Raw genomic sequence first — 21,165 nt, 5'->3', positions numbered from 1 at the left:
TGTTGTAACAAGACTCGGGTGCTCGGGTGTCATTCTGCAGAAAATATTTTGGACGCGGTTAGATTGCTTGAATATTTTGAGGATATTATTTTCATCAAGCTGAATATTTTTGTGGAATACTATTTGTTCACATTGTATTATCAAGGCCATATTGTGTTTTGACGTTTTTAATCCCAGGATGGGGCACAAAGGAATCTCGGTGACAGGTCTGGTCTGCAGCGTTGCTTTCTTTCTTCTACCGCTGCACTCCGCCTATGGAGATGTGAGCTATTCTTTTCCGGAGGAGATGAAACGCGGATCTGTTATTGGAAATATAGCCAAAGATCTCGGGCTTGTGGCGAGCAGACTGTCCGCTCGTAAGGCCCGTATTGATACCGATGGGAACCACGAACGGTATTGTGACATTAATATAAGTACGGGAGATTTGACTATAGCTGAAAGGATTGACAGAGATGGGCTTTGTGGCAAAAAGGCTTCGTGCGTATTAAAACAGGAACTTGTGCTTGAAGATCCGTTGGAACTTCACCGTATTAGTCTTCATGTCCAAGATATAAATGATAATTCCCCACAATTTAAAAAGGATATTATCAAAATGGAAATTAGTGAATCAGCAGACAAAGGTGTTCGTTTTTCTCTAGATGAGGCCCATGACGCTGACATAGGACAGAATACGGTTCAGAGCTATACACTACAAAGAAATGAACATTTTATTTTGAATGTCAAAGCCAAAAGTGGTGGACGCAAATACAGCGAGTTAGTGTTAGACAAAGAGCTAGACCGCGAGGGGCACCATGAAATCAATATATTACTGACAGCGATGGACGGAGGCTCTCCGCAGAGATCAGGTACTGTAGTCATACACGTCACTGTGCTGGATGCTAACGATAACGCCCCAGTGTTTAGCCAGGCCGTCTATAAAGCCAGTCTGCCTGAAAACTCTCCTTTAGATACTGTAGTGGTTACAGTGAGTGCTACGGATGCAGATGAGGGATTGAATGGTGAAGTTACTTATGAATTTGATGACGTTTCAGATGAAAATAGCAATGTATTTTCTCTTGATCATGAGACTGGAAAAATTACAGTTGTTGGTCCAATAGATTATGAAAAGGAGTCATCATATGAAATGCAGATCAGCGCAAAGGACGGTTTAGGATTAGCATCTTACTCTACATTGATAATAGAAATCACTGATGTTAATGACAACGCTCCTGTGATATATCTAAAATCTCTGACTAACCCAATACCTGAGAACGTGTCTCCTGGTACAGAGGTGGGCATCATTAACGTGCAGGATAGAGACTCTGAGAATAACCGACAGGCCCGCTGCTCCATTCAGCAAAACCTTCCCTTTAAGCTGGTGCCATCCATCAAAAACTACTATTCTCTGGTGACCACGGGCGAACTGGACCGAGAACTAGTGTCTGATTACAACATTACAATCACTGCCACCGACGAGGGATCTCCACCTCTATCCTCCTCTAAAAGTGTTCAGTTATCTGTAGCTGACGTCAACGACAACCCACCTGTGTTTGAGGAACAGTCCTATAAAGCCCACGTGACTGAAAATAACAACCCCGGTTCCTCCGTGTGTTCCGTTACTGCACGGGACCCAGACTGGAGACAGAACGGAACAGTGATTTATTCTCTCTTACCAGATGATGTGAATGGTGTCCCAGTGTCCTCGTTATTATCCGTTAACGGAGACACGGGGGTGATCCACGCTGTGAGGTCGTTTGATTACGAACAGTTCAGGAGTTTTAAAGTCCACGTGGTGGCCAGAGACAACGGATCTCCTCCGCTCAGTGGCAACGTCACTGTCAGTGTGTTCATAACGGATGTGAATGACAACTCTCCTCAGATACTATACCCCGCCCCGGAGGGGAAATCCTTCATGACCGAGCTGGTCCCCAAAGCTGCGCACGGGGGTTCTCTGGTTTCCAAGGTGATAGCGGTGGACGCGGACTCTGGCCAGAACGCCTGGCTGTCCTATCATATAGTCAAATCCACTGATCCGGGACTTTTCACTATTGGTCTCCACAGTGGAGAGATCAGGACACAGCGGGACATTTCTGAATCTGACAGCATGAAACAGAACCTCATTGTGTCAGTGAAAGATAACGGACAGCCCTCTCTCTCTGCCACCTGTACCATGTATTTAGTGATTTCTGATAACTTGGCTGAAGTACCAGAACTGAAAGATATTTCTTATGATGAGAGCAATTCCAAACTCACCTCTTATCTGATCATCGCGCTGGTGTCTGTCTCCACCTTTTTCCTCACCTTCATCATTGTCATCCTGTCAGTGAGGTTTTGCCGCAGGAGAAAGCCCAGACTGTTGTTTGACGGAGCGGTCGCCATCCCCAGCGCGTATCTCCCTCCCAACTACGCAGAGGTGGATGGCGCAGGAACTGTCCGCAGCACTTACAATTATGATGCATACCTGACGACGGGTTCGCGAACAAGTGACTTCAACTTCCTTACATCTTACAGTGACAACACGCTGCCTGCAGACCAGACTCTGAGAAAAACTCCAAATGACTTTACTGAAGATTTTGAAGACTCCGAAGGGTCACCAGAGGTAGGACTTTATTGTAAACAAAAATATACTATTGTTTTTATGTTCTATTAAATTAAGGCTATACTTTTCCATACATGTTGAGGTGTCATGCTTAGCAAAACAATTAAAGCGTCAATTACAGCAAAATCCTTTGTCCTATAGAAAATCACAAGTTTCACTGCAATACATTCATTTTGCAATGTTCGTCAACATTGTCAGTCTGTATTTGCAACAGAAAGAGACAGATGGTTGTTAAATGTGTTTTACAGAATAGCTTACATTCTATAGATTTCACTCCAAAATGCTTTTATTCATTGTAATTGGAAGTCTCCTGTGGAAATGATTCTATTATACTGCACTTTCTTTTTACAGTAATAGTTGATGCCTACTGTAGATTCCAATTTTCAGTTTCAGGCACTAACCTCATGCGGTGTGTAAGACACATGAGGTTCAGACTATTAATTCCTTACCCTGAATGGATTTGCCCCTGATCATAGATCTAAGATTGTACCCAATCCCAATGTTAACTCCATCTCTCTCTCTCTCTCTCTCTCTCTCTCTCTCTCTCTCTCTCTCTCTCTCTCTGTCTCTCTCTCTCTCTCTCTCTCTCCAAACCAGCACGTAAAAAATAGTTGTTTTTACACTATTATGCAATTTACTGTATTACCTGTTTACAGTATATAGCCATAAATATGATGCCCTCTGGGTGATATTAGGCGTAAATGGTAGATGATCCCTCAATTCCAATAAAATGTTGGTTTAACAGTACATTACTGTAAATAAGTTAACATTGTACTATATTTCCACCCCACAGAATATATGAATATATTACCCTACCATATTTTTTGCTTGCCAAAAACCTTTTGACCTCTAGTGGGTATGTTTGTTTCTTGCTCATTAACATATTTTGAGGCACATATTCAATATGTGTAGGGGACAGATTGGAGTGGCAGCAAGCATCTAATCTTTAATGGTTGAGTATTTGTTTTGTTCTTGGTCTGTTTTTCCCTGTAGTCACTGAACATTTGGAAGTCTTTGTTAAGTGCAAGTGATTTTAAACACCAATTATTCATATATATTTGTTTGGTATGCCTAAATATGAAAACGCATTACCTAGCAGCCAACCTGCTTCCACCAATCCCATGGAATTACACTAAAATACTGTAAAATACAAACCCGCCTCCCCTCAATGAATTTAATTAATTAATCCCAGTATTAAAATATTTACTGTAAAACATTTACAATTACAGTATTCACCTGGCAACTCTGCTGATAATATAATTCTGTACATTTACAGGGAAAAGTTAGACAGTGTATATGCAGGTTGATAGGCTCCAGGTTTGATGTCATTTGTAAAGTCTCCTGTTAAATGATTGTTTTGACCCACGCAGTTGAAGTGAGAAATATTGAGGTGTTGATATATAATCTGAGTTGTGATGGTGTTAGTTTATTTATTTAACTAGGCAAGTCAGTTAAGAACAAATTCTTATTCGCTATGACGGCCAACACCGGCCAAACCCTAACCTGGACGACGCTGGGCCAATTGTGCGCCGCCCTATGTGACTCCCAATCACGGCCAGTTGTGATGCAGCCTGGAAACAAACCAGGGTCTGTAGTGACGCCTTCATCACTGAGATGCAGTGCCTTAGACCGCTGCGCCACTCAGGAGTGAGTTTGTTCCTACAGTGATTACAGTCACCTCCAAAATGATTGACAGCCTTGATAAAGATGAGCAACGAAGTCTGCATGAAATAAATAATACAAATATAGAGCTATTGTGTGCAAAATCATATTCATTTATACTCCTATAAATGCTCAGAGAAAGAGATTGTGTGTAACAAGTAAAAAATTAAATCTCAAAAAGATTGGTGTCAATGTTCTTTGCCAGCGCCATGATTCTCGTGAATAAATCAAACTAAATTTAAATCTGCATTAACATTCTACTTTAAAAAAAAGTTGATCTCATCTTCATAAACTGTATTGTGGCCTTCCATGGCTTCCTGTTTTCCTTGGGTATAAAATGAGTTAACATACATGTCAAGTCCTTTGTCATCCATCACCAGGGGGAAAGGCAACAAACTCACAAATTAAGAAAGAGACAAATCGTTGTTGACTTTCATATATCAGTAATTAGGTCTAAAAAAAGCACGACTGGAAAACCAAATATACCACTTATCCATATTAGGGCTATAATTGAAAAATGTAAAACCAACTGAATTGGTTGTAAACTTGCCTGGAAGAGGATGCAAGTGTATCTTGTCCCCACGCACAGTGAGGAAGATGGTTCGGGGGAAAAGAAAAGTCACATCTTGGGGTCACCAAGCCTCCAAATCTACAATTAGATGCCACTTCTATGCCAATTGGCTATTTGGGAGGGTTGCCATAGAAAGCCATTATTGAGGGCAATAAACAAATGTAAAAGCGTGGAGTTTGCTAAATGGCATTGGCACTTGGATTGGCACCAGATGCTATGGTCAGAAGAGACGCAAAATAGAGCTCTTTGGCCACGCACACCAGTTTGGCTCGAAAGAAGGATGCAATGCAGAAAAAAACCCTCATACCTACTATAAGGTATCTAGCAAATACCAGGACATTTTAGCCAAAAACCTGGTTGCCTCTGCGAGGAAACTGAAACTCGGCCACAGGTGGATCTTCCAGCAAGACAATGACCCTAAGCACACATCAAAATCCACAAAGAAATGGTTCATTGACCATAAAGTCAACATTTTGCAATGGTCATCTCAGTCTTCGGACTTGAACCCCTTTGAAAACCTGTGGTTTGAATTGAAGAGGAAAGTACTATAAGAGCAGATCTAAGGATATCGAGGATCTTGAAATATTCTGTAGAGAGGAATGGTCTAAGATTCCTCCCAATGTGTTCTCAAATCTCATATTTTTTATTTTATAGAAAAGGCTAAGATACCATTATCACTGCAAGGGGAGGCTGCAAAAAGTATTGAAAACAGGGCTGCCAATTATTTTTACAACTAATGTTTTGAGATTTTTGTATTACTTGTTATACAAAATGGTTTTCTCTGAGCAATTGTATTAGTATGAAATTTTTATTTGTGTACAATATTATAAGTCAGTATTTGAATGATTTATTTTATACAATATGTATTGCTCATCTTTATCACGTACGTACACGCAGCACCGTTTTGAGGTTTCAGGAAATGGGATGGTAAAAGAGTTTTGCTCTGTTTACTAGATTTCTATTTTTTTTATCCATGGGAAGAGGTTAAAAAATATTGATACTGTATTTGTATAAGTGGTTTGGGTGACTGAAGAGCAACTTGAGGCTTCAACGTGTTGCTGTCCATGGTGCTGAACATGCAGAAAATCCCATTTCTGTTGATTATGCCTATTTAATTATGTCCGTGTGCATGTGTACTCACTGTCTCGCTGTTCACCAGCTGTGTTTGAATAGATCCAGTTCTCCACCCACTGCTTTTGGGTGCCATTTAGCTGTAGACAATCATCTAACTGCATGCACATTTTGTGTAAATGATTTACATCAAATTGCATCTTTTGTTGAATAGTATTTGTTTACACGGCAGTATCTAGGGCTTTATGATGTTCGACCCTTTTAATCCCAAGATGGGGCACAATTCTCCGAGGTCCCCAGAAGTAGACTTAAACTGTGTTAGTAGCCTTATAACTCTAGAAGCTGTCTAGCAGGTGTTTCACATTTAACAGATTTGACAATATCTAAAGTGTTTTTTGTGATACATGGTGAAAGCACTATTTCCACAGGACTAGTATATTTAGAATTTCATCTGCAGTGTGATCATATTTTCCAATGCATTTTAGCTCCACATATGACTAATGTGTTTTATGTCATGCTTTGAAATCAAACCTACAAATTTCAAGGCAGTATTCGCAAATTATATTATTTTGTTCGATTTGTGATTGACTAAATTTGGTTTGGGAATGATAAATAAAATGGATTTTTCGTGGGATACTGCACAGTTTTAGTGTTACAGAGATCGCGTTGCATATTTATTTTTTCTTTATATTACCAGGTAGGTTGACTGAGAACATATTCTGGAGAATAGTTACGGGGGGCTGAGCCAATTGGAAGCAGGGGATGATTAGGTGTCCCACCCGAAAGACGGCACCCAAAAAAATATAGCTGATTCTATTTGGAATAGTTTGATATAGGTCTTGTTGGAAGGCATTGCAAAAGAGCCAAACATTGTTCTATTTAGACAATGATGAGAAGCGTTAGAGCCTTTTTCTGCACATTAATGGAGTTCCGCTGTCCGTGCAGTGTTTCTGAAAATACCGGTTGATTTTCTAAAGGCATTAGCGCCTTTTATTCTAGTTTGACAGCAGGGCTAGCCTATTACATTCCTTCCTTTAGCGTGTTTTATTCTAGTTTGACAGCAGGGCTTGCCTATTACTTTCCTTTAGCGTGTTTTATTCTAGTTTAACAGCAGAGCTAGCCTATTACATTCCTTCCTTTAGCGTGTTTTATTCTAGTTTGACAGCAGGGCTAGCCTATTACTTTCCTTTAGCGTGTTTTATTCTAGTTTGACAGCAGAGCTAGCCTATTACTTTCCTTTAGCGTGTTTTATTCTAGTTTGACAGCAGAGCTAGCCTGTTACTTTCCTTTAGCGTGTTTTATTCTAGTTTGACAGCAGGGCTAGCCTATTACTTTCCTTTAGCGTGTTTTATTCTAGTTTGACAGCAGGGCTAGCCTATTACTTTCCTTCCTTTAGCGTGTTTTATTCTAGTTTGACAGCAGGGCTAGCCTATTCTAGTTTGACAGCAGGGCTAGCCTATTACATTAGCGTGTTTTATTCCTTTCTTTAGCGTGTTTTATTCTAGTTTGACAGCAGGGCTAGCCTATTACTTTCCTTCCTTTAGCGTGTTTTATTCTAGTTTGACAGCAGGGCTAGCCTATTACTTTCCTTTAGCGTGTTTTATTCTAGTTTGACAGCAGGGCTAGCCTATTACTTTCCTTTAGCGTGTTTTATTCTAGTTTGACAGCAGAGCTAGCCTATTACTTTCCTTTAGCGTGTTTTATTCTAGTTTGACAGCAGGGCCAGCCTATTACTTTCCTTTAGCGTGTTTTATTCTAGTTTAGCAGCAGAGCTAGCCTATTGCTTTCCTTCCTTTAGCGTGTTTTATTCTAGTTTGACAGCAGGGCCAGCGTATTACTTTCCTTTAGCGTGTTTTATTCTAGTTTGACAGCAGGGCTAGCCTATTACTTTCCTTTAGTGTGTTTTATTCTAGTTTGACAGCAGAGCTAGCCTATTACTTTCCTTTAGCGTGTTTTATTCTAGTTTGACAGCAGGGCTAGCCTATTACTTTCCTTTAGCGTGTTTTATTCTAGTTTGACAGCAGAGCTAGCCTATTACTTTCCTTTAGTGTGTTTTATTCTAGTTTGACAGCAGAGCTAGTCTATTACTTTCCTTTAGCGTGTTTTATTCTAGTTTGACAGCAGGGCTAGCCTATTACTTTCCTTTAGCATGTTTTATTTGAGTTTGACAGCAGGGCTAGCCTATTACTTTCCTTCCTTTAGCGTGTTTTATTCTAGTTTAACAGCAGGACTAGCGTATTACTTTCCTTTAGCGTGTTTTATTCTAGTTTGACAGCAGAGCTAGCCTATTACTTTCCTGTAGCGTGTTTTATTCTAGTTTGACAGCAGGGCTAGCCTATTACTTTCCTTTGGCGTGTTTTATTCTAGTTTGACAGCAGGGCTAGCCTATTACTTTCCTTCCTTTAGCGTGTTTTAATCTAGTTTAACAGCAGAGCTAGCCTATTACTTTCCTTCCTTCAGCGTGTTTTATTCTAGTTTAACAGCAGAGTTAGCCTATTATTTTCCTTTAGCGTGTTTTATTCTAGTTTAACAGCAGGGCTGGCCTATTACTTTCCTTTAGTGTGTTTTATTCTAGTTTGACAGCAGGGCTCGCCTATTACTTTCCTTCCTTTAGCGTGTTTTATTCTAGTTGAACAGCAGAGCTAGCCTATTACTTTTCTTTCCTCGCCAGCTCTACTTACTTTTCGCATTTTACTGATGAATGCAAGTTGCCTTAAAAAAATTACACTGCAACTCTTTTAATGTGCGTTTTACCTCAATTTTGACAGAAGTTTGGCCTATAGCTATCTTTTTGTAATGTCATTATTTCACCTACCTGACATATCCCTAGCTCATTATTCTTCTCAATTTGGGATTGGGGTTGGTAGGATTAGCGTAAAATAACAAAGAAGGGGAAAAATATATATGGCGGATTGGAAATGATGTGGAGATTTACAATGATAGAACCCACACTATCTGCAATGCTAAATTACAAAAAAATCCCCCAATAATAATAATAATAAAAAAACAATGAGTAGGAATAGTTGTTGTGAGAACAGTGGTTATTTTTTCTTCTTCTGTGCCTTTTTTATTTCCTTTTTTCTTTCTTCCCATATGCTGGGGACACACATCATGTTTTCAATGTTTGATGACGCAAATACAGTTAACTTACTGCTTTTATTGAAATGTAGGCCTATTTAGACGAATGCCAGTGTGTATGGGTAAATATGGGGAATTTCTGAAGGGTCCTCATAGTGTCGCTGTTCACCAGCGGAGGTAGAATAGACACAGCTCTCCACCCATTGCTGTTGTCATTAACAAAGCTCTGGTTTCGTTTCACTACATAAAATAATAGAGGTAAACGGTCAGACTGCGCACATATTTTGTTTTGATAATCTAGTGAATGATCTTTTTGTGGAATACTTTCTCCTTACAACGATCTGGTTAACTATATATATGGATGTCGTTGGAAGTCTAAGGATGCTGAACAAAGGAATCTCGGTGACAGGCCTGGTCTTCTGCTTTTCTTTCTTTCTTCTACCGCTGCACTCCGCCTATGGAGACGTGAGCTATTCTTTTCCGGAGGAGATGAAACGAGGATCTGTTATTGGAAATATAGCCAAGGATCTCGGGCTGGAGGCGAGCAGACTGTCCGCTCGTAAGGCCCGAATTGATACTGAAGGAAATCGAAAACGGTATTGTGACATTAATCTGAGTACCGGGGAGTTGATTGTTGCGGAGAGGATTGACAGAGAGGGGCTTTGTGGCAAAAAGGCTTCGTGCGTTTTAAAACAGGAACTTGTGTTGGAGAATCCTTTGGAGCTTCACCGTATCAGTCTTCATGTTCAAGATATAAATGATAACGCACCGCAATTTAAAGATGACTTGATAAAACTAGAGATAAGCGAATCAGCTATTAAAGGAGCCCGTTTCTTATTAGAAGAGGCCCACGATGCAGATGTAGCACAGAATGCAGTCCAAAGCTATACGTTACAAAGTAATGGTCATTTCATTTTGAGTGTTGATACAAATGTCATTGAACTAGTCCTGGACAAAGAGCTTGATCGTGAGCAGGAACGGGATTTAACAGTATTGCTATCTGCATCTGACGGAGGCACACCGCAAAGATCCGGTACCGTAGTCATACACGTCACTGTACTGGATGCTAACGATAACGCCCCAGTGTTTAACCAGGCCGTCTATAAAGCCAGTCTGCCTGAAAACTCTCCTTTAGATACTGTAGTGGTTACAGTTAGTGCTGCAGATGCAGATGACGGAGTGAATGGGGAAGTTACCTATGACTTCGGCCATATTTCAGAGGAGGATAAGAACATGTTTTTCATCAATTCGAAAATGGGTGAAATCAGAGTTATTGGATCTATTGACTATGAAGAGGTGTCTTCATTTGAATTGCGTATTCAAGCTAAGGATGGTTTAGGGTTAGCATCGTATTCTAAAGTCATAATAGACATCACAGATATTAATGACAACACTCCTGTGATTTATCTACAATCTCTGACGAACCCCATACCTGAGGACGCGTCACCTGGTACAGAGGTGGGCATCATTAACGTGCAGGATAGAGACTCTGAGAATAACCGACAGGTCCGCTGCTCCATTCAGCAAGACCTTCCCTTTAAGCTGGTGCCATCCATCAAAAACTACTATTCTCTGGTGACCACGGGTGAACTGGACCGAGAACTAGTGTCTGATTACAATATTACAATCACTGCCACCGATGAGGGCTCTCCACCTCTGTCCTCCTCTAAAAGTGTTCAGTTATCTGTAGCTGACGTCAACGACAACCCACCTGTGTTTGAGGAACAGTCCTATAAAGCCCACGTGACTGAAAATAACAATCCTGGTTCCTCCGTGTGTTCCGTTACTGCACGGGACCCAGACTGGAGACAGAACGGAACAGTGATTTATTCTCTTTTACTCGGTGAAGTGAACGGTGTCCCTGTGTCCTCGTTTTTATCCGTTAATGGAGACACAGGGGTGATCCACGCTGTGAGGTCGTTTGATTATGAACAGTTCAGGAGTTTTAAAGTCCACGTGGTGGCCAGAGACAACGGTTCTCCTCCACTCAGCAGCAACGTCACGGTCAGTGTGTTCATAACAGATGTGAATGACAACTCTCCTCAGATACTATACCCCGCCCCGGAGGGGAAATCCTTCATGACCGAGCTTGTACCCAAAGCTGCGCACGGAGGCTCCCTGATTTCCAAGGTGATAGCGGTGGACGCGGACTCTGGCCAGAACGCCTGGCTGTCCTATCAAATATTCAAATCCACTGATCCGGGACTTTTCACTATTGGTCTCCACAGTGGAGAGATCAGGACACAGCGGGACATTTCTGAATCTGACAGCATGAAACAGAACCTCATTGTGTCAGTGAAAGATAACGGACAGCCCTCTCTCTCTGCCACCTGTACCATGTATTTAGTGATTTCTGATAACTTGGCTGAAGTGCCAGAACTGAAAGATGTCTCTTATGATGAGAACATTTCCAAACTCACCTCTTATCTGATTATCGCGCTGGTGTCTGTTTCCACCTTTTTCTTCACCTTCATTATTGTCATCCTGGCGGTGAGGTTTTGCCGCAGGAGAAAGCCCAGACTGGTGTTTGATGGAGCAGTTGCCATCCCCAGCGCGTATCTCCCTCCCAACTACGCAGAGGTGGATGGCGCAGGAACTCTCCGCAGCACTTACAATTATGACGCATACCTGACGACAGGCTCGCACACAAGTGACTTCAAGTTCGTCACATCTTACAATGACAACACACTGCACGCGGACCAGACTCTGAGAAAAACTCCCATTGACTTTGCTGAGGCTCTTGATGACTCTGATGTGTCCCCAGAGGTAGGCCTGCAAATATATATCATCTAGATTTGCTTTAAGATCTTCATTTATTTTATTTTATTTTTTATTTTACCTTTATTTTACTAGGCAAGTCAGTTAAGAACAAATTCTTATTTTCAATGACGGCCTAGGAACAGTGGGTTAACTGCCTGTTCAGGGGCAGAACGACAGATTTGTACCTTGTCAGCTCGGGGGTTTGAACTTGCAACCTTTCGGTTACTCGTCCAATGCTCTAACTACTAGGCTACCCTGCCGCCCCTAATATGATGATGATGGCATGATGGCATAGAGGCTATATACTTCTTTTAGATTTCATCTAAATCTTTTTTTACAGTCACTTCCCCCCCTGTAGAATTCACTAGTCCCAAGGACTTACTCAATTCTCTAGCTGGGCTATTTAGTCAGTTTACACATGTTTCAGGTTTCAGGAAATATGTAATTTTGTTTCATGATTATTTCCATCCCCTCGCTATTTAACTGATAGCCTCAGTCTTCAGATGCTAATGTCCTTTTTTAATGGGGTGTGTTTGTGATTGTTGTATGAGATGGAGTTTTCACATAGCCTACATGCTTCACAGTTTTGAGGTTAAACGAACATGAGTTAATACAGTCTGTGGAGAGCTTATTGCAGTGTAGCTCTCCATGGTGCTGAAATTCAGAATATCTCTGTCGGCTAACGCTCATTCATCATTACCTCTTTCCAGTAACTTGCCCAGTGATTTTTTTTTGTCGACATTAAAAAAAGTTTGCATAGAAAATATACGCGGCAACTGCTTGCTATGTTGCGTTTCTATTGAACTATCTTGTGTCGATAAAAACAGCTGGACGTAATGACGTCACACCTAAAACAACAACACTTTTTCTAAAGAACCTACAGCGTGGAATAAAGAGCTAGTGGTTGAAGTGTTTCCATTACACATTTAGAGAAATTGCTCATTAACAAATGATCGAGAGTCTGTATGCGCTTCCACCCAACTGTTTCATTTCTCAGGTAGCCTGCGAAAGCCAGCGTAGATAGAATGCAATCGTTGATAAACATTTGCCATATTATAATACTTGTCATGTGACAGTATAGCCAAAGTCCATGCTATGGTGAAAATTACCAGCCAACCAAAAACGCAATGCGAAGCAATTCGGACATTCTTCAAAGTCAGAACAAATCTTGTCCTGCAAAGAAACGTACTTTTTTATAGTATACATTTTTATTTTGCAAGCAGCAGGCATTTAGAATTAAATTTGGAGTGGAGCTTAAGTTACGTAATGACATCACGTGCCCCACGAACCTTCAAAAGTATTTATCAATCATTTTGTTGTTTCTTTCCATCATCATTTGTCAAAATCAAGAAAGTTTGAAAAAATGAAAAATCCACCCGTTAAATGGATAAAAGTGTTGTCAATTTTTCAACCTGGTCTCAGATAATTTCCTATTATTCTGTACGTAAATCCTAGACTTTTCATTTAGTATGTATAATATGTTTAGTATTGTTACATAAGACAGACGGTTACTTAAGCCAAAAACGAAAGTAGAGTGGTTGGTCGTGGTGGATTGGTGGGCGTATAACTCAAACGTCCAGCAACTCATGTGTGCGCGTATAACGCAAACTTCCAGCAACCCAAAGGTTGCGAGTTTCAATCTCATCATGGACTTATTTTGCATGATAACTAATTAGCAACTTTTCAACTACTTACTGCTTTTAAGCTACTTTGCAACTACTTAGCATGTTAGCTAACCCTTCACCTAACCCTACCCTTAATACATACAATTTGAAACGTAACATATCATGCTAAATGGAGTGTCTTGGATTTACGTAAAGAATCATTGAAAATGCTCTGAGACCAGGTTTTATCTTTAGAAAATGTATCCTATGGCTGCAGTTTCCATTACATGTGTTGCAATTAATTGTTTTGTGACAATGCTTTTGTCGAATTAACCTGGGTCGATGGAAGCCCGCCTACAGTTTGACTGTCTTGTCACGCTCTTATCCAGAGCTACCGGGGCTTTGCTCGGGGCTAATTGACACATTTTCACCAAGTAGCTCGGAATTCGAACCAGATATGTAGTCCTAAACTATCTCTTTCAATGGAGTATGTAGACGGTTTTCATACAATTATTTATCTGTTGTGATTTAATATAATGCCCGTTACTATCTGTCTAGTTGGTTATGCTGATTTCAAGACACTGGAGGTAAAAGTTATTCCCCATAGTTATAAAGCAGCTTACTTATAAGCATACTTAACTTTTTATGAAATATTTAGAAAAATCGTTGCTTTGTGAAATTTCTAAAGATATTCTCATAGTGTCGCTGTTCTCCAGCTATGCTTGGATAAACCCAGTTCCCCACCAACTGGTGTTGTCACAACGCTCGGGTGCTCCGGTGCCACTGAGCTGGAGAAAAGATTGGAGACGTGCACATTGTGTTCTGACTAGTTTCATCAAGCGACATATTTTATTGTGGAATACTGTTTGTTTCCATTTCAAAATCTAACCAAGTTGTTCGACGTTTTAATCTCAGGATGGGACACAAAGGAATCTCGGTGACAGGCCTGGTCTGCGGCATTTCTTTCTTTCTTTTACTGCTGCACTCCACCTATGGAGACGTGAGCTATTCTTTTCCGGAGGAGATGAAACGCGGTTCAGTTATTGGAAATATAGCCAAGGATCTCGGGCTGCAGGCGAGGAGACTTTCTATTCGTAAGGCCCGTACTGACACCGAAGGGAACGACAATCGGTACTGTGACGTTAATTTGAGTACCGGGGATTTGATTGTTGCCGAGAGGATTGACAGAGAGGGGCTTTGTGGCGAAAAGTCTTCATGCGTTTTAAAACAGGAACTTGTATTAGAGAATCCTTTGGAGCTTCATCGTATCAACCTCCACATCCAAGATATTAACGATAACGGACCACTTTTTAACGAGGATATGATACATATGGAAATAGGAGAATCGGCAGCTAAAGGCACTCGTTTCCCATTAGAGGAAGCTCATGATGCGGACATAGGACAGAACTCTGTCCAAAAATACACACTAGAACGAAATGAGAATTTTGTATTGGCTGTAGATAGTAATACTGTCCAGCTTGTTCTAGATAAAGAGCTTGATCGTGAACAACGATATGATATGAAGCTGTTGCTTACAGCTGTAGATGGGGGCACTCCGCAGAAATCAGGTACTGTAGTCATACACGTCACTGTACTAGATGCTAACGATAACGCACCAGTGTTTAGCCAGGCCATCTATAAAACCAGCCTGCCTGAAAACTCTCATTTAAATACTGCAGTAATTACAGTGAAGGCTACCGATGCAGACGAGGGAGTGAATGGGGAGGTCACGTATGACTTTGGCCGTGTTTCAGAAGAAGTAAAGAAAATATTTTCTATCGACCGTAAAACAGGAGAAATTGGTGTAATAGGCACAATTGATTTTGAAGCGGTTTCGTCATTTGAATTGCGTATCAAAGCGAAAGATGGTTTAGGTTTAGCATCATATGCCAAAGTTATAATAGAAATCACTGATGTTAATGACAACGCTCCTGTGATTTATCTACAATCTCTGACTAACCCCATACCTGAGAACGTGTCTCCTGGTACAGAGGTGGGCATCATTAACGTGCAGGATAGAGACTCTGAGAATAACCGACAGGTCCGCTGCTCCATTCAGCAAAACCTTCCCTTTAAGCTGGTGCCATCCATCAAAAACTACTATTCTCTGGTGACCACGGGTGAACTGGACCGAGAACTAGTGTCTGATTACAATATTACAATCACTGCCACCGACGAGGGCTCTCCACCTCTGTCCTCCTCTAAAAGTGTTCAGTTATCTGTAGCTGACGTCAACGACAACCCACCTGTGTTTGAGGAACAGTCCTATAAAGCCCAAATGACTGAAAATAACAAACCCGGTTCCTCCGTGTGTTCCGTTACTGCACGTGACCCAGACTGGAGACAGAACGGAACAGTGATTTATTCTCTCTTACCTGGTGAGGTGAATGGTGTTCCTGTGTCCTCGTTTTTAGCCGTTAACGGAGACACGGGGGTGATCCACGCTGTGAGGTCGTTTGATTATGAACAGTTCAGGAGTTTTAAAGTCCACGTGGTGGCCAGAGACAACGGTTCTCCTCCACTTAGCAGCAACGTCACGGTCAGTGTGTTCATAACAGATGTGAATGACAACTCTCCTCAGATACTATACCCCGCCCCGGAAGGGAACTCCTTCATGACCGAGCTGGTCCCAAAAGCTGCGCACGGGGGCTCTCTGGTTTCCAAGGTGATAGCGGTGGACGCAGACTCAGGCCAGAACGCCTTGCTTTCTTATCATATCGTCAAATCCACTGATTTGGGACTTTTCACTATTGGTCTCCACAGTGGAGAGATCAGGACACAGCGGGACATTTCTGAATCTGACAGCATGAAACATAACCTCATTTTGTCAGTGAAAGATAACGGACAGCCCTCTCTCTCTGCCACCTGTACCATGTATTTAGTGATTTCTGATAACTTGGCTGAGGTGCCAGAACTGAAAGATGTCTCGTATGATGAGAGCAATTCCAAACTCACCTCTTATCTGATCATCGCGCTGGTGTCCGTCTCCACTTTTTTCCTCACCTTCATCATTGTCATCCTGGCGGTGAGGTTTTGCCGCAGGAGAAAGCCCAGACTGTTGTTTGACGGAGCGGTCGCCATCCCCAGCGCGTATCTCCCTCCCAACTACGCAGAGGTGGATGGCGCAGGAACTCTCCGAAGTACTTACAATTATGACGCATACCTGACGACGGGTTCGCGAACAAGTGACTTCAAGTTCCTCACATCTTACAATGACAACACGCTGCCTGCAGACCAGACTCTGAGAAAAACTCCAAATGACTTTGCTGAAGATCTTGACGATTCTGAAGGGTCCCCAGAGGTATGGCTTTACTGTTAATAAAAATAACCTAGATTTGAATACATTATGGAATAGGGACTAGATATTTTTTTATATAGCTAAAACAAATATTATATTTTCCCTGGAGAAATGACCTATTTCCACGGGTCCACGTGAGTAGGTCTCCAGTGTAAGGTTTTGGATGATTATTTGAATCCCCTGACAGTTTTGTGAGAAGTCTCGTGATGATATAATGATAGGGATTTATTTGTGATGGGCTATTTACTGTTTGTGATTGATTGATGTGAATGTTCACATTCACGCTGGCTGCACAGTTTTGAGATTACAGACAATGGTTCGATGTCATGAATTTATCACTGTAGGAATGAAAGCTTGTTTGGTATTGGTTTTTAATTTACAAGAGAAATACTGTCTACGGAGAGCTATTTGGTTATCAGAGGAGCGGTGTGAGAGTATTTGAAGTGCATCGGGAATCGTCGCGAGGTCACTATCGATGGTGCTGAAATTTCTAAATTCCAATTTGAAGGCAGTAGGCAGAGTTTATTCATCACTTTTGGACTGTCATCACTTGCATTGATTACCATACTTTCTGTTTTTGTGTATTGCATTGATAAGTGTGCTGACTCATAGATCAACACTAAAATCAGACATTTGCAATGTAGGCCGATATTTTCACGCAAATTGGTTCCCTTTGTAAGGTATTAACTCATGTAGTATGAGGATGGTTTTCATGTCATAATTTATGGTGTGTGGGGTTTATGTGAGCTACTGTCGTTTCCTGTGTTTTCCAATAGGGTGAAAATGATTTCAAATAGTAGTCAATAAATCATCCTACTTCTATAACTTCATATGACGAATTCTCCTAAAATATGGATTTAGAATGATGTGTGAACATGTGTCATTTCTGTTGAGTACTCACAGTGTCGCTGTTCACCAGCTGTGTTTGGATATATCCAGTTCTCCACCCACTGCTGTTGTTACAAGGCTCGGGTGTTCGGGTGCCATTAAGCTGCGGAAAAGACTGGACACGGTCAGATAGCGTGCACATTTTGAGGATATCATTTTGATTACACTGAATCTTTTCGTGGAATACTATTTGTTTACAGTGTAGTATCTTGGCTATATGGTGTATCTGCGCTTTTAATCTCAGGATGGGCCACAAAGGAATCTCGGTGACAGGTCTGGTCTGCGGCGTTGCTTTCTTTCTTCTACCGCTGCACTCGGCCTATGGAGACGTGAGCTATTCTTTTCCGGAGGAGATGAAACGCGGATCTGTTATTGGAAATATAGCAAATGATCTCGGGCTGGAGGCGAGCAAACTGTCCGCTCGTAATGCCCGAGTTGATACCGAAGGGAACCGAAAACGTTATTGTGACATTAATCTGAGTACAGGGGATTTTATTGTTGCCGAAAGGGTTGACAGAGAGGAGCTATGTGGAGAAAAGATGTCCTGTATTCTTAGGTTTGAGTTGGTCTTAGAGAGTCCTCTGGAGTTGCATCGTATATCACTTCAAATCCAAGATATCAACGACAATACACCTATCTTTCCAAAGGATACAATCAAACTGGAAATAGCGGAATCCGCATTCAAAGGTGCTCGCTTTCGTGTAAACGCAGCTCACGACGCGGATATAGGACAGAATGCTGTTCAAAGCTACACACTGCAGAGAAATGATCATTTTGCTTTAAGTGTTCAAACGACTGCTGCCGGTAGTAAATATGGAGAGTTGGTTTTAGATAAAGAGTTAGATCGTGAACAACAACAAGAGTTGAAATTATTGCTTACAGCTGTAGATGGGGGCACTCCGCAGAGATCAGGTACTGTAGTCATACACGTCACTGTACTGGATGCTAACGATAATGCCCCAGTGTTTAACCAGGCCGTCTATAAAGCCAGTCTGCCTGAAAACTCTCCTTTAGGTACACTAGTTCTTACTGTCAGCAGTACTGATGCAGATGAAGGAATGAATGGAGAAGTGACGTATGAATTTAGTCGAATGTCTGATAAGACAAGGAAAGTGTTTACATTGAATCACGTAACAGGAGAAATGACAGTAGTAGGAGCGTTAGATTACGAAGATGAATCCAAATATGAAATGTTCATAGAAGGAAAAGATGGTTATGGACTTTCCTCAGACACTAAAGTCATAATAGACATCACTGATGTTAATGACAACGCTCCTGTGATTTATCTACAATCTCTGACTAACCCCATACCTGAGAACGCGTCACCTGGTACAGAGGTGGGCATCATTAACGTGCAGGATAGAGACTCTGAGAATAACCGACAGGTCCGCTGCTCCATTCAGCAAAACCTTCCCTTTAAGCTGGTGCCATCCATCAAAAACTACTATTCTCTGGTGACCATGGGTGAACTGGACCGGGAACTAGTGTCTGATTACAACATTACAATCACTGCCACCGACGAGGGCTCTCCACCTCTGTTCTCCTCTAAAAGTGTTCAGTTATCTGTAGCTGACGTCAACGACAACCCACCTGTGTTTGAGGAACAGTCCTATAAAGCCCACGTGACTGAAAATAACAATCCTGGTTCCTCCGTGTGTTCCGTTACTGCACGGGACCCAGACTGGAGACAGAACGGAACAGTGATTTATTCCCTCTTACCTGGTGAGGTGAACGGTGTCCCTGTGTCCTCGTTTTTATCCGTTAATGGAGAAACGGGGGTGATCCACGCTGTGAGGTCGTTTGATTATGAACAGTTCAGGAGTTTTAAAGTCCACGTGGTGGCTAGAGACAACGGTTCTCCTCCACTCAGCAGCAACGTCACGGTCAGTGTGTTCATAACAGATGTGAATGACAACTCTCCTCAGATACTATACCCCGCCCCGGAGGGGAAATCCTTCATGACCGAGCTGGTCCCCAAAGCTGCGCACGGGGGCTCTCTGGTTTCCAAGGTGATAGCTGTGGATGCAGACTCCGGCCAGAACGCCTGGCTGTCCTATCAAATAGTCAAATCCACTGATCCGGGACTTTTCACTATTGGACTCCACAGCGGAGAGATCAGGACACAGCGGGACATTTCTGAATCTCACAGCATGAAACAGAACCTCATTGTGTCAGTGAAAGATAACGGACAGCCCTCTCACTCTGCCACCTGTACAATTTATCTAGTGATTTCAGATAACTTGGCTGAAGTGCCCGAACTGAAAGATGTATCTTATGATGAGAGCAATTCCAAACTCACATCTTATCTGATCATCGCGCTGGTGTCTGTCTCCACATTTTTCCTCACCTTCATTATTGTCATCCTGGCCGTGAGGTTTTGCCGCAGGAGAAAGCCTAGACTGTTGTTTGACGGAGCGGTCGCAATCCCCAGCGCGTATCTCCCTCCCAACTACGCAGAGGGGGATGGTGTGGGAACTCTCCGCAGCACTTACAATTATGATGCATTCATGACGACGGGTTCGCACACAAGTGACTTCAAGTTCGTCACATCTTACAGTGACAACACACTGCCTGCGGACCAGACTCTGAGAAAAACTCCAACAGACTTTGCCGAAGAACTTGATATCTCTGATGGCTTCCCAGAGGTAGGCCCGTTACTGGAAATAAAATCATCTACTTTTGTTTTGATATGTTGTGGAATATGCTATATTTTTATCCAATTACAGCTAAGAGGGTTTTCTTTTTAAAATACCCTGGAGAAAATCATTCTCCCCATGGTTACACAGGAATGTGTAATGCAGCTTGACTCTTTAGGCAACTTGTTTGTTGTCAAGTTGTGATGTACTTTGCAACTCATTGGATGATTTTTTTCAATCCCCCCTAAATTAAGGTGAGAAATGCATGGATGTTAACAATATGTGGTGTGGGTTGTGATGTGGGATATGTAGCCTACTGTTTGTGATTGGATTTTTCACATATACTCTGCAGAGTTTTGAGTTTAAGGGAATGGGTTGATATTTGGCTCTGTTGGAGTGAGGGGATATTTAGCTTGTTTTGGGAATGAGATAAATACTTTCCTAAAATGGAGATCTATTTACAGTCAGTGATGAGAGAATGCATCTTCCGAGTGGTGCAGCGGTCTAAGGCACACTCCATCTCAGTGCTAGTGGCGTCACTACAGACCCTGGTTCGATTCCAGGCTGAATCACAACCGGCCGTGATTGGGAGTCCCATATGGCAGCGCACGATTGGCCCAGCGTCGCTCAGGTTAGGGGTAGGGCGTCATTGAAAATACAAATTTGTTCCTAACTGACATGCCTAGTTAAGTAAAAATACATTTAAAAAAAAAGTGGTGTTAAATGTCTGACTGGCAGCGCCTCGCCTTGTTGCTGTCCATGCAGCTGAAAATGCACACAATTCCCTTCCCTGCCAGTAGGGTTTACTAATAATGGTTGTTGACTGTCATATCTTTCATTTCTTGCCATACTCTGTTTTTGTTTATAGCACTGATGAGTTGTTGTGGCTGAATGACCAGCACCATCAATTGCATACATTTGATATTTGAATTGTAGCCTACTGCACCCCCTCTCGCATGTGTTCTATTGTATACTGTCTTTAATCCACCTGATCTTAACTCATATCAACACAGGATGAT

At 41.8% G+C, this 21,165-nt stretch overlaps 4 protein-coding genes across 4 annotated transcripts in view; all 4 read left to right on the top strand.

The window, feature by feature from the left end:
* LOC135545777 (protocadherin gamma-A11-like) overlaps positions 1 to 21,165 on the top strand; it is a 236,390-nt gene that overhangs the window by 13,404 nt on the left and 201,821 nt on the right. The gene's annotated exons all lie outside the window — the stretch shown is intronic.
* Positions 179 to 3,957, top strand: LOC135545370 (protocadherin gamma-A11-like). The gene is made up of 2 exons (XM_064972979.1): positions 179 to 2,578; positions 3,949 to 3,957. The coding sequence occupies exons 1-2, from the start codon at positions 179 to 181 to the stop codon at positions 3,955 to 3,957; spliced, it is 2,409 nt and encodes an 802-aa protein (XP_064829051.1).
* On the top strand, positions 9,342 to 11,753 carry LOC135545369 (protocadherin gamma-A10-like). Its single transcript, XM_064972978.1, has one exon. The coding sequence runs from the start codon at positions 9,342 to 9,344 to the stop codon at positions 11,751 to 11,753; it is 2,412 nt and encodes an 803-aa protein (XP_064829050.1).
* Positions 14,241 to 21,020, top strand: LOC135545368 (uncharacterized). Its single transcript, XM_064972977.1, has 4 exons — positions 14,241 to 16,625; positions 17,526 to 17,602; positions 17,755 to 20,155; positions 21,015 to 21,020. The coding sequence occupies exons 1-4, from the start codon at positions 14,241 to 14,243 to the stop codon at positions 21,018 to 21,020; spliced, it is 4,869 nt and encodes a 1,622-aa protein (XP_064829049.1).

This window comes from Oncorhynchus masou, chromosome 9 (assembly GCF_036934945.1).
Source record: "Oncorhynchus masou masou isolate Uvic2021 chromosome 9, UVic_Omas_1.1, whole genome shotgun sequence".
Taxonomy (NCBI): domain Eukaryota; kingdom Metazoa; phylum Chordata; class Actinopteri; order Salmoniformes; family Salmonidae; genus Oncorhynchus; species Oncorhynchus masou.
This window is presented reverse-complemented; position numbering and strand designations above follow the sequence as displayed.